Below are 12,372 nucleotides of genomic sequence, written 5' to 3'. Positions count from 1 at the left end.
TAGCTAGAAAAACCTGAAGCCTAAATGTATCTGCTTTAGATGAAGAGATAAAAATAAGTTTTGGCAGTCTTTCTGTGCACATATATACCTGCCTAGGGACTCACACTAACGGATCCTTATTGCTCTTATACTCTTTGTGTTCCAAAGGACTCTGAGGCTTCAAGGTTTGAAGGTTTCAGCATGAAATAAAAGATCTCCTGTGAGTGCAGACTGGTTAAATTCAAGCAATTTCATTGGCCTAGAAAACCTTTATATTTTAAATATTGCTGTTTTCCCCCCAGGAGAAAAGTTCTTAATTTTTAGTAGCATAATGACCTTATCAAACATCCATGAAGGGGCGCCTGGATGGCTCAGCGGGTTAAAGCCTCTGCCTTCAGCTCAGGTCATGATCCCAGGGTCCTGGGATCGAGCCCCGCATCAGGCTCTCTGCTTAGCTGGGAGCCTGCTTCCGTCTCTCTCTCTCTCTCTCTGCCTGCCTCTCTGCCTACTTGTAATCTCTATCTGTCAAATAAATAAATCTTAAAAAAAAAAAATCTACAAAAAAATCAACATCAGCCAGGGTCCAGTTTGTTCTTGAGTCACATAAAAACACAAGGCTTTCAACACTATAAAAATTAAAAACAAAGAAGCAGTTCCAAGTACATTGTTGCCACCCACCTGATAAAATTTCAATTGTACCAACAGGTGGCACAGACTACCACCAGTTCATCCAGTAATCTATCCCCAACACCCTTTTAATGGTTCTGTGCTGCCTTCTATCTAATGGCCCAGGAGGAATGTCCCTTAAATTTCAGTCTCCTCCCCGGGCAACTAACAGCCAGACCTTTGATTCTGTTTGTTCAAAGTGAACGTGCAGGCCTGTTAAACGTGCAGGCCTGTAATGAAAAACAATGCTGTAACATTGAATGTTCAGACACAAATGCAGGAAACAAAGGTCATAGCAGTCTAGAGAACGATCTGAGATAGTATGTTTATGCTGTCTTTAAAGAACATGTGTACAAAATGTCACTAAATTTGAAATGGGCTGTCATAAACTTAAGATAGCTTACTATGCAAATTTGAAGCTGGAGCACTGCTTTTTCTTCAGATGTATTCTAATGATGGTGATAATAGCAAAATGGCTTTATGGTTTGCTCACTACTAATTACGTGGCACTTAACATTTGCATGAAACTTTAAAAAATAAATTGGTGACTATTTGACATTTCTTATCCACTAGTTCTAATGGCCACAAAACTAGCCTAAAGTGTTCACTGAATTTTAACATAAATTCTTGTACTACAGAAAATGTAGGCCGGTTAATCACTCCTGCCAAAAAGCTCGAAGACACAATCCGACTTGCTGAACTAGTCATTGAGGTTCTCCAACAGAATGAGGAGCACCACGCAGAGGTGAGCAGGCATGGTGGGAAAATGTCTCTTTGGGTGTCCCTTAGCTGAAAAGTGCAGAACTGATCCTATCAGTGACATGAACAAGATGCCTTAACATCCATTTTCTTTTAACTGGCCTTGCAAAGAGAAGGAAAGGGGAAGAAGGAAAGGAGAAGCTTTTGGAAGGTTGGGTAAAACAAGCAAAAAGTGGTTGCGTGTTGTCCATTTCAGCTTAAGTTTTCAGATGTTTCTAGCAACAAGCAAAAGAGGTGAGTATATTTTAAAGACAATTTATTCAAGCAGCATATGGTTATTGTCCAGAATACACAAAATACTTTTGGTCTTCTGTGGTTGTCATTGTTGCTACCTTGTTGTTTCTATTTATTTTATTTGGTGTGTGGATCACAGGCCATGTTTTTGAATTTATCTCTGTAACTTACTCTCTGCTTGCACTAGCGTCTTCATTTGTTAATCTCAGATGACCTAGGTTGCTAAATGCAGTGATGGCAGCAAATTATTCTGTGTTGTTCAACCTGTCGAATTGCCAGCATACATCTTAATAGATACAGCTTACTTTTTCTTTTTTTTTTCTTATGAACCACAGTCAAAATGATCATTTGATAATCATTGTAAACCAAGGGATTTCAAGGCCAACTAAATCCCAAACCTGTAAGGACTTAAACAAAACAACCCTTAAAAAAAAAGATTCCAAGATTCCATTATTGTCAAACTATTTTATCAGTTCTTGTCTCAAAACTGAGATTTAAAATCATTGCTCTTAAAAATAACCTTTTTGGGGGCGCCTGGGTGGCTCAGTGGGTTAAGCCGCTGCCTTTGGCTCAGGTCATGATCTCAGGGTCCTGGGATCGAGTCCCGCATCGGGCTCTCTGCTCAGCAGGGAGCCTGCTTCCCTCTCTCTCTCTGCCTGCCTCTCTATCTACTTGTGATCTCTCTCTGTCAAATAAATAAAATATTAAAAAATAATAATAATAACCTTTTTGAAGACTGCACTAATTGTCACTCTTCCTCTCCAGTTAATACTACAGCAAAAGGGGAAACAAGACATTCCATAAAAGCAAGTTCTCAAGCACTTAAAATGATCATTCCCATGATAAATGAAAATTGACAGTATAGTTAAATAATATATAATACACCATAAATCCAATCGTCCCGACTAATGCCTGATTGCATATTTAAATTTCCTCCCTGTTTTTCTACTGTTCCACTCAATCACGGCCGATCGTGGCAGGGAAAAGAGGTATGTGACTAAACCGAATGAGCCAGCCACCTGCTGTCATAGTCTGTGCATGCCCTTCCAGTACCATGTCTTCTACTGGGACTTTTCCTGGGTGCTCCTGCTTTCTAACACTGACCCAAGGAATGTAACAGCAACTTCCAGTGGACTGCTTGTGAAATGGTGGCCCTCCACGGCAGGGTAAATGTGGGGGTTCTCTTGTGCGTGCATGAAGCGATTGATATACCTAACAACAACTGCAGTTACATCCCAACACGCGCCTCCCACCTGCCTGGATTCTGTCCTTAGCCTGTCTTAGTTTCCTATGTCCGTCTGTACTTCCCTTTCTCACAGCAGATGAGTACCAACCGTAGTAACCAGTAGCTGGCCAGAGTGATACTAATCTTCCTCTACAACTGTCTGTATGTGAATCATATATACAGTATTTATATATAGAGAGAGTGCCAAAGAATCATATTTTCCCCAAAAACCCTCTTAAGAATGGGGTGAAGACCCCTTGAGGTGAGTGTAACTATCTCCAAAGCACCCAGCAGTGCACAGCCAGGAAAGAGAAGAGGACCCAAATCAACACCCTCCGAACATGGACATGCCTCCAGACATACAAAATTAAGTTGGGCTAGAATTTTTTTTGACTCCATCCTATAGGATGTCCTCTTCACATTGGGGGCCCTTGAGGTTTAAGGGATGGTAAGTATGTCCCTTCTGGGTGTCCACCAGACCATCTCCAGAGGCCTTCCCCTGATCGGGATGTTGAGGCTTTTCCCACAATGTTGAACCAAATCTACACATTTCTGCAGACACGGCTGAGAAGAGGATCGTTTTCCCCGGTCACAGCGGTGCTGCTATGATTTTAAGTAAAAGAAGAAAAATGACAGACATGCTTAATTTGTAATCCTGTTATTCTCTGAGGCTGCTACAGGCTAAGGAAGGATGGATATTTTCCCAAATTATTCAAAAGAGGTACCAAAGGGAAGTTGATAGGCCAAAGAAGACATTTTTCTTTTCCTTTCCAGAAAGCCTGTCTTTCAGTAAGTGCTAATCATCATCTTAAGCTGCCCTAATAACCATCATCATAAAAATATTTTAATCTTACACATCCAAAAGCCATTCAGGGTAAATAAATAGAGTAGAAATAAATTCAATTCTGTTTTCATTTACTAACTTGGGGAGTTACAACTGAAAGCTTCAGCATACTTTGGAATTTGGAGACTCAGTTTGGTTTTAGATAAATGTACAAGATTATTTCCTGAATTAGTAATTTCACCCAACCACAAAAATTTCACTCATCAATCAAAAACTACCTATCTGCTGTACACTGAGGCTACCACCTCAGTGCTTTTTGGAAGGACAAGGAGTTATAAGGTGGTCTTGGCCTTCAAACAATACAGGGCAGAGTGGCCAAGAGCTCAGGTTCCATGCTAGAGAAGCCTGAGTTTGAATTCCGGCTTTACCTCCTCATTGCTCTGTGATCTCAACTTGGTGACTTAACCGGTCTAATTCTGTAAATGGGAGATAACAATGGAATCTGCCTCAGATGGTCATCGTTGGGATGGAAGGCCACATTAAATAAAGTATCTGGAGTTATGCCTGGCATATAGTAAGTTCTCAACAAAGCTTGGCTGTTGTCTTATTAGGGACAAATTGCTAAGAAAACAAAATATATGAATATGTGATCATGAAAAGGACAAAACCTTTGTGAAAAGTACCAAATGAGTGGTACAGACAGCATATGTTGAAAGAAGAATGGGCTCATTTCAAGGTAGAGTGGTCTTTGCAATCACCTGGAAAGCTCTTGAAAATGGCTGATGCCACGGTCTCACCCCAGCTCCCTTAATCAGAATCTCGTGGGGAAGGGCAACTATTAGTAATTTTTAAAAACTGCCCAACTGATTTCTAGGTATAGCTGGGTCAACAGCCCCTGTGCTACAACTAAAGAGGTAGAATTTGCTCTGGTACATTTAAGATGAGGTTTTCTGCCCAAAGAATTAAGTATGAAGGTTTTTTTCCACTGATCAGTACTCACTGTATATTCTGAGGGCTCAATAAACTCTAGAAAATTGCTAAATCCTGAGCATGAATCTTGGCTATAGATCTGTGCTGTTTGTTGGTACCACACAAATGAAAGTGACAAGCAGACTGGCCTCACCCACCAAGAAAACAATAACCCTTAGAACCATTTTTAATTCCAGTACAAGGTAATTAAATGCCCTAAGAAAAAACATGCTTATCAGCTAGAAATGCATCACACATACACCCAGGCACAATACAGTAGCAGTTGCCTTATTTACCTCTTAATTTCAGCTTAATTCTGCTCTCAGAGCCTAAGTTATTCACACACGCATGCACACACACACAGGAATTATGCCTTCATGTACCATTGCTCCACCTTTCCAATCTCTCTCTCTCTATGTATACGTATGTATATGTATATATGTATTGTGGTATACAAAGGGGTACATATATACATGTAGTTTGTGTACAGAATATACAATGTGTTCAGTGTGGTGGACTGTATTTCTAAAGCATACATCTTTTCCTTTAAATAATGAAATGCACCAGGTAAGTAATTAGAAGCCAAAGTAAACCTCCCTGTTGTCTTCGGAAAAGATTTCCAAAGACTTTAGATGCTCACGAACTTTGAGTTAACTCAGGTACAAAAACAGCATTCACCTGTATGAGCAAGCATAAAATAAATGTAGTTGTTGGGTCTGGGCAGTTTTTTGGTTTTGTTTTGTTTTCATTTGAAAGCTTGCCTTGCCCACCCAGTCATAGAGATTCTACTCCTTTGAAATTATGATAGTGACTTTTTGGTTTGGTTTGGTTTGCTTTTACCATTGCCAGAATCTTTTTCTCCTTCTTGAGAGTCAGGTTTGATGATGAAGTTCTGGAGGAATGACCTTGGGTGTGCAGAAATAGATTTGGTCTTCATTTCTCCTACAACTACTATATTTAAATTATCTTCACCCTAGAATCCTAAGTTTCTGTGCCAGACTTCCAACTGATAATTCACATTGCAGTAGTCATTTTTCTTTGTAGGGCTGCCTATCTGCATGACTATTAATGCAACAACTATAGATAATTTCTCAATTTTATTAAATTCCAGTGAAAGACCAAGTTCTCAATAGATAGTAGAAGTGGGTGTTTCTTAAGGTCTCTGGTTTGCAACTTTTAAATCAACCTGGTAAGAACCGTGTATGAGGTTGGGCTAAGACATTTTTCATATCAGACATTTAGAATTTTTTTGTTGTTGTTGTTCTGTGTTTTGTTTTTTCCTGTCATCCTAGAGCAGATTTATGTCTGGGAAGGCAAATCAGTCTCCCCAGTAACTGTTTACTTGGACTCACCCTAAAGATATAAAGCTAATCAAAGAACTAATGAATGAGTTCCAGCCAACATTTGGTGTGCCTTTGTGAACTTTGCAAATATCCTGCATTAGGACTGATGAGATTCATCCCTCCATACAGGCTTGGGGGTGGGAGTGGGACTCCAGCAAGTTCGAATATTTAGAAGGTCTCTGCCTAAAAGGCAGATGGCTGGGAGAGCTCTGGGAGTGGGGTGGAGGATTTCTTCCTCTGCCGGATTTAGTCAGGTGGAGCCAGGCCCAAGCCCCACGGCTCTTATGCTAAGGTAGTAAAACTACAATAAAACCTCACTGATTCAGACACAAATGCCTTTGACAATTCAACGGCAGATGCAGCTGTTGCGACTTTTCTTAAGTAGAATGTTTGACGTGATCTCAGCTTTCTCTGGAAATTCTAAAGGATCTCTCATAAGTTTCATCCCAGGACCTCTGAAGTTAAAACTTCTCTTTGACTTCACTTTATAGGTCAATTTGTCTACAATTATTAGAAGTTTTTAAAAGCTTCTATATTTATGATACATCGGTATGGTAACCAACAAATACCTTTTACTTTGGTGCCTGATTACAGACTGCATTTGAAAGCAGTAAAATGATACCTCTTTTTAGAAAACCCCATAATTTAGGCTTTCTTGCTGACAGATGAGCACCTCTCTTCTCTCATTCTCTGAATCAGTGAGGTTCTACTGTAAATTAAAATGGAAACAGCAGGTGTCTATTTCCAGCCAAGCTGACCTTGCAGAATGGTCCATGACTTGATTTTTTCCATTTAATTTGCAAACCAGCCACATGTTGATAAAGGAGAAGTAAGTAAAATGAAATCTCATGAAAGAAGAGAGGTGGACCCCTACTCTGCCTCCTAGTGGCTGTTAGAATATCCCCAAACAACTAATAAATCACACAAGAGCTTGGCCATTGAACAAACTCTTTCATTTATGGAATTATTTCCATAATCATCTTTCATGTTTCCAAACGCCTTCCCATCTTTTTTTCGGTGAATGCTCCGGAAAGTGTTTCCAATGTAAATACTTTACGGCTTTGGGTGGGGAGGTGGGAGACAAGAAGGGGCTGGCAATTTGTTTTTGTTTCTCTGCTCTCTTTGAAATCAGTAAAAAAAAAAGGGGGGGGGGCCTGTTGACACCGCCACTCATTCTGCATGCCCCCTGCCAGAAATGATTAGTCACCATGCATGCATGCCTTTGAATGGCATTCACATCTGGCCCAGTCCGATGTGAATGTTGCCCCTGAGACCTTGCACAATGATTTCCAAGGACCCACGTGCATGAAAATGAGTTACTTCACTGATATTTTTTGGTTTTCAATATACATATGTGTCCAACCCTCAGAAAAGTAAGTCCTAATCTTAGTGTTTCCTAGCTTACACCTGATCTTTCCTATAGACAGGATGCAAAACCAGAGGCTCCCCACTTAAAGATATTTTGACTCAAATGTTTGGTGACCTGGTATAAAATAGGAGTAACATGACCAATGTATAGAGAAATAAGAGTTGCTGAGCTTGTATGAGACCACAGATAATGAAGCCCAGATATGTAGATATAAGTAAACCCTAACTGCAAATTTTCAAGTTAGACCAGCAGAAAACCCATAAACACAGTGAAGAAACTCCCAAATTCGAATACCTTATAGCAAGAGCTAGCCAACAACAGTGACAAAGAGCATGAGTCCAAACTTACTGGATTATTGTAAATTGAACAGAAGTTCCATGTCTGTCCTTTCCACAGCTGCATCCTCGACCAGCAGGTCCGAATAAAGACTTTCTGAGGCAGGCCTGGAATGATGAAAAGCATGGCCTTGGGACGCTGAGGCCCATTGTATCAAAAATGCTGTTCTTTTTACAATAAAATTACCAAACCCTGCTGATGCACAAATAATCTTGACCAGTGAGGGCTTGACTTCATGTCTTAGGTTGGAGAGAGAAGCTCATCGCCTCTCTGTCTGTTGTTTCTCTGCCAAATCTCAAAGGCCTTCGCGTGGTGGTCAGACTTGATGGTGGAGCACGCAGAGACGTTCCTGTCACTGTTTGCAGTGGACATGGATGCAGCATTGGAGGTGCAACCCCCAGACACGTGGGACAGTTTTCCACTGTTTCAACTGCTGAATGATTTTCTCCGTACCGATTGTATGTATTATCTTTGGTTGACTTTCCTAAGTCAAGCGGATAAACAGATTGCTAAAATGTCTTTTGCCCAGTCAGACCACAGGATGGTGAAACCTCTTCATAGTTTTCCTATTGCTTTACAAAAACCAAACTTAACAGCTGATGGCCCTTCTCTTTCTTCCAACAAATGCCCTGGTGCACCGAAGCCCTCTCTTTACTAGGCAGGAGAACCCAAGAGCAGTGTGATAAGTGGTACTCCTGCCGGTGTGTTTTATTTGCTTTTGAACAAGCTAATTAACTTAACCTCTTCACATTTTGAAATTTTTATTGAAAGATGTTTTCTAGATGAAAAACAATTTCTAGCTAAATATCACCCCAAGCGTTTCAGTATCTTTTTTTTTTAGCAGATTTATTCTTTTTTTTTCCCCATTTTATTTTTTTTTCAGCATAACAGTATTCATTTTTTTTGCACAACACCCAGTGCTCCATGCAAAACGTGCCCTCCCTATTACCCACCACCTGTTCCCCCAACCTCCCACCCCTGACCCTTCAAAACCCTCAGGTTGTTTTTCAGAGTCCATAGTCTTATGGTTCGCCTCCCCTCCCCAATGTCCAAGCCCCTTCCCCATCTCCCAATCCCACCTCCCCCCAGCAACCCCCAGTTTGTTTTGTGAGATTAAGAGTCATTTATGGTTTGTCTCCCTCCCAATCCCATCTTGTTTCATTTATTCTTCTCCTATCCCCCTAACCCCCCATGGATGGAACTAGAGCGTATCATGCTTAGTGAAATAAGTCAATCGGAGAAAGACAACTATCATATGATCTCCCTGATATAAGGACATGGAGAAGCAACATGGGCGTTTCAGTATCTTACAACAACACATAGCCATAAAATAGACTTTCCTTCCAAGAAGAGGGATGAAGGAGGGGAGGGGTACAGAATGTTCTTTCTTTCTGCTAATGTCATGGGAGGAAGGGGAGCAGATACAAGGAAAACCTTAAAAAGTTGTTGATTATTGTTTTTACTGTTTTTTTTAACGGAACATGGTTGTTTTTCCTTTTTAGAAGAATGAAACAAATGGGTAGAATATTTTTGAATTCCATTTTCCTTCCACATGGATCTAATCACGAATCTTGGTGCTTTTCATGTACTTTTACTCCCCTCCTTTTCTCACATCCCCTAGAAGCAATGTACTTAATACAGAAGACAATCCTTTCTGTATGCACATTGTTTGATAATAAAGCAAGTGTGGGTTCTTACCAAGCTTTTGCTTATCTGTTCTAGATAATTTGTGCAATGGAAAATTTCACAAACACCTGCAAGACCTGTTTGCCCCACTTGTGGTTAGATATGTGGATTTGATGGAGTCCTCAATTGCACAATCCATTCACAGGGGCTTTGAGCGGGAGTCATGGGAACCAGTCAAGTAAGGAAACCTTTTTTGATACCATTGGAGTTTGGGTGCAAATGGCTGCAGAGTCATACAGAAATGGATTAATGGTGTCTTACAGTTTTTATTGTTAGCAGGGGCAGAGAGCAAACACTATACATGTTTCCAACTGTGATGCTCGTACCATCCTTGACCAAAGCGGGGAGGCGGGAGGAGGTTGAGAAATGTTTTATGAAATGAAATATTTGTTTTATTGCACAAGATAAATAAGAAATAAGGGCTTGGTTGTGATGTTTGTACTGTGTATCTTACTCTAGTGGTGATATCTTTAGGAATTAATCTTTCCCACGGCATGTTCTATAGGAGTCTAGGCAAGGGGCCTGCAAACTTTTTCTATAAAAGGCCAGACAGTGAATGTTTAGCTTTTCAACTACGCAATCTCTATCACAACTACTCAGCTTTACCATTGTAGTGAAAAACCAAAAACAAACAAAAGGCAAACGAGCAAGTGTGGCTCTGTTCCCATAGAACTTTATTTTCCAAAACAGGAGGCTATCCTTTGAGCTATAATTTGCTGTTTTCTAGTCTAGGCCTTTGAGACATACCTTGAGAAAAGAAATCTATGGCCAGATATGCTCAGAAAACTCTATATACCCCACTCATCCACCCCACACCCATATGTCCCAGAGAACCATGAAGCACAACAGCGTATTTGAAAACTTTGAGAACATAGTCACACAGACGCTTATTTAACTCTGCTTCACCTGGAGCTTCCTAAATGTATTTAACTACTTTTTTTTTGCCCCAGGGGAGTATCTGTCTTGTAGGACCAATGACAGGAAATCCTGTAGGATATGAATTTGGCAGTTTTCATAATTGCTTAACAAATGTTAGATCTTTTTGAAATGTCTGCCAGATTCAGTGCCACCTCCATTCCCCAGCAAGGGGAGGGCTACGACTTGGGGCTGCCAGAGAGTCAGTCTCAGGCTCCCGTTTCTAAAGACATAGAAGGCTCCTAGGTGGAGAGAATTTTCTGGTATGGTTTGAAAAGCTCCAATAAAGCCCGGGATTAGTTTTGCCCCATTAGACTCCTTTTTTTTCTTTTATATGAGAAAAGCATTTTGTTCTTTCTAGTCCTTTACATCTTTGGGAAGTAGCAACCAGTATGGAGCAAAATGGGTGTGGGGGGGGGGCGGGTATCTACAGCACAATTTGAGACACTCCAGAACAAATATTCAAAACCCCGTTCCTCAATTTACAAGACTTGACCTGTACTTTATCTCTAAGCAGTTTTCTGGATGGAGATTCTTCCTCTAATATTCTACTGCATGACTCTAACTGATAAATCAGTGCAAAACAGCTTTCTCAGCCGCGACACCGCCACTTCCACTTCTAAGCCGCAGGAGAAGTTTCTTGACTTACCCTACTGAGAGCTGGTTAATAGGCAATTGCTCTTCATTTGCAAGCACCAAGAAACCTAAATTTTAGCTGGTAATTCTCAAGTTTATACCATCTCTTAATATGGCCCTGCTGACTTTTAACTCATGAGAACTTAAACTGGGTCCCTTAATGACAAAGCATGAACAAGCGACTGCATTTTTTTTTTTAATGCTCATTATATTCAAGACAGATGTGCTGTAGAGAACATCTGAGAAAAGGGAAAGGCTCAAATGAGTACTATTCACATTTTCAAAGTAGTAATGGTCTTGAAATAGCTTTTACTTACTTGGGTTTAAAGGTGGATGCTGCTACTACCAACCACTGGGAGGAAAGGATTGGTATCTGTCACTATTTCCTAAAGGGCCCTAGAGTTAGGGCCTTGCCCTCCACTCACCAGGTAGAAGGCAAGGCTTCAAAACTCTAGGAACTGTTTTCTCATCCATAAAACTGATTTTTTAAAGTGTCCCTACTTGGTGTCTGAGAATTGTCATGAAGCTCTGTGATAATATCACCAATGTCATTTTATAATCTATTAAATGCTTCAAGCAAGTAACTGCTATTCCTCTTGAAGTATTAAATATTCTTGATACTATCAGACATAAAGGTAGAGTAAAAATTACCTTCACAATTCAAAGTATTAGTCAAGGAAGGTTTGTTGGGGATTTTTTAATGATTAAAAAAAAAGAAACTTGAACTTTTGGACCAGTAACTTAAAGACCTAAAAATTGGTGAAGGATTAGTAGTTGTGAATAATAACCTGGAATGTTTTATGTAGATGTGTTTTTTTTTCTCTAAGTAGTTATTTGCTGTCCCAAACTGTGCTATTGGTTAGTGACTGTGATTATGGTCTGTTCAATTCACGGTAAATAGTATGTGCCTTTTAGAGTATGTAGAGGTATTTGAAAGTGCCAACCAAAATGTAAACTAAATTACAATACACACATTTTATTAGCTGATTTGTAAACAGAATGTGGATGCTATGACAGATCAACAGAACGGGCAGCACAAAATGAAGGGTGAAAAGAGCTTGGGGACGTGCTTTTATGGGCTAGAAAGAATGAGTCTCCCTATACTTCCTACCAGGTGAAGAGAAAGTACAAGTTTTTATCTGACCACTAGTGAAGAAACAGAGATTCATTTTCCTTTTTGGATTTTTTCCCAAGTCAAAGATGATCTTTTTGTAATTTTTTTTATTATGCTTACTCAAAAACAAGAAACTGACTTAAATAAATAGATTTAGTTTGCTCAACTTTCTGTACTCTTAAATGTGTTCCTCCAGTACATACACACATACACACACGTATACACATGCATACACCCATACACACAAATGCACATATAGCCTTTCCCTCAAATAATTGTTATACTCAAATACTTCTGTTCTTCCATTTTTCAAAAGTTGTGACTACAGGCACTTGATTATAGGTAAAATGAGAAATG

General features: G+C 39.9%; 1 protein-coding gene across 23 annotated transcripts in view; it reads left to right on the top strand.

Moving 5' to 3' along the window:
• The window catches only part of CADPS (calcium dependent secretion activator), a 483,094-nt gene that overhangs the window by 378,573 nt on the left and 92,149 nt on the right, over positions 1 to 12,372 (top strand). For 8 of the 23 annotated variants that reach the window (XM_045990930.1, XM_045990927.1, XM_045990929.1 and 5 more), the window contains 3 exons: positions 1,284 to 1,390; positions 7,966 to 8,122; positions 9,387 to 9,528. In XM_045990930.1, coding sequence (XP_045846886.1) covers positions 1,284 to 1,390; positions 7,966 to 8,122; positions 9,387 to 9,528 — 406 coding nt within the window. Of the gene's footprint in view, positions 1 to 1,283; positions 1,391 to 2,618; positions 2,628 to 6,767; positions 6,789 to 7,965; positions 8,123 to 9,386; positions 9,529 to 12,372 lie in introns of all 23 variants that reach the window. The other 15 variants (XM_045990924.1, XM_045990910.1, XM_045990909.1 and 12 more) reach the window with 3 other exon arrangements.

The sequence above is a fragment of the Meles meles genome, chromosome 20, assembly GCF_922984935.1.
Source record: "Meles meles chromosome 20, mMelMel3.1 paternal haplotype, whole genome shotgun sequence".
Classification (NCBI taxonomy): Eukaryota; Metazoa; Chordata; class Mammalia; order Carnivora; family Mustelidae; genus Meles; species Meles meles.
The sequence above is the reverse complement of the archived record's forward strand: the minus strand, read 5'-3'. Positions and strand labels throughout refer to the sequence as shown.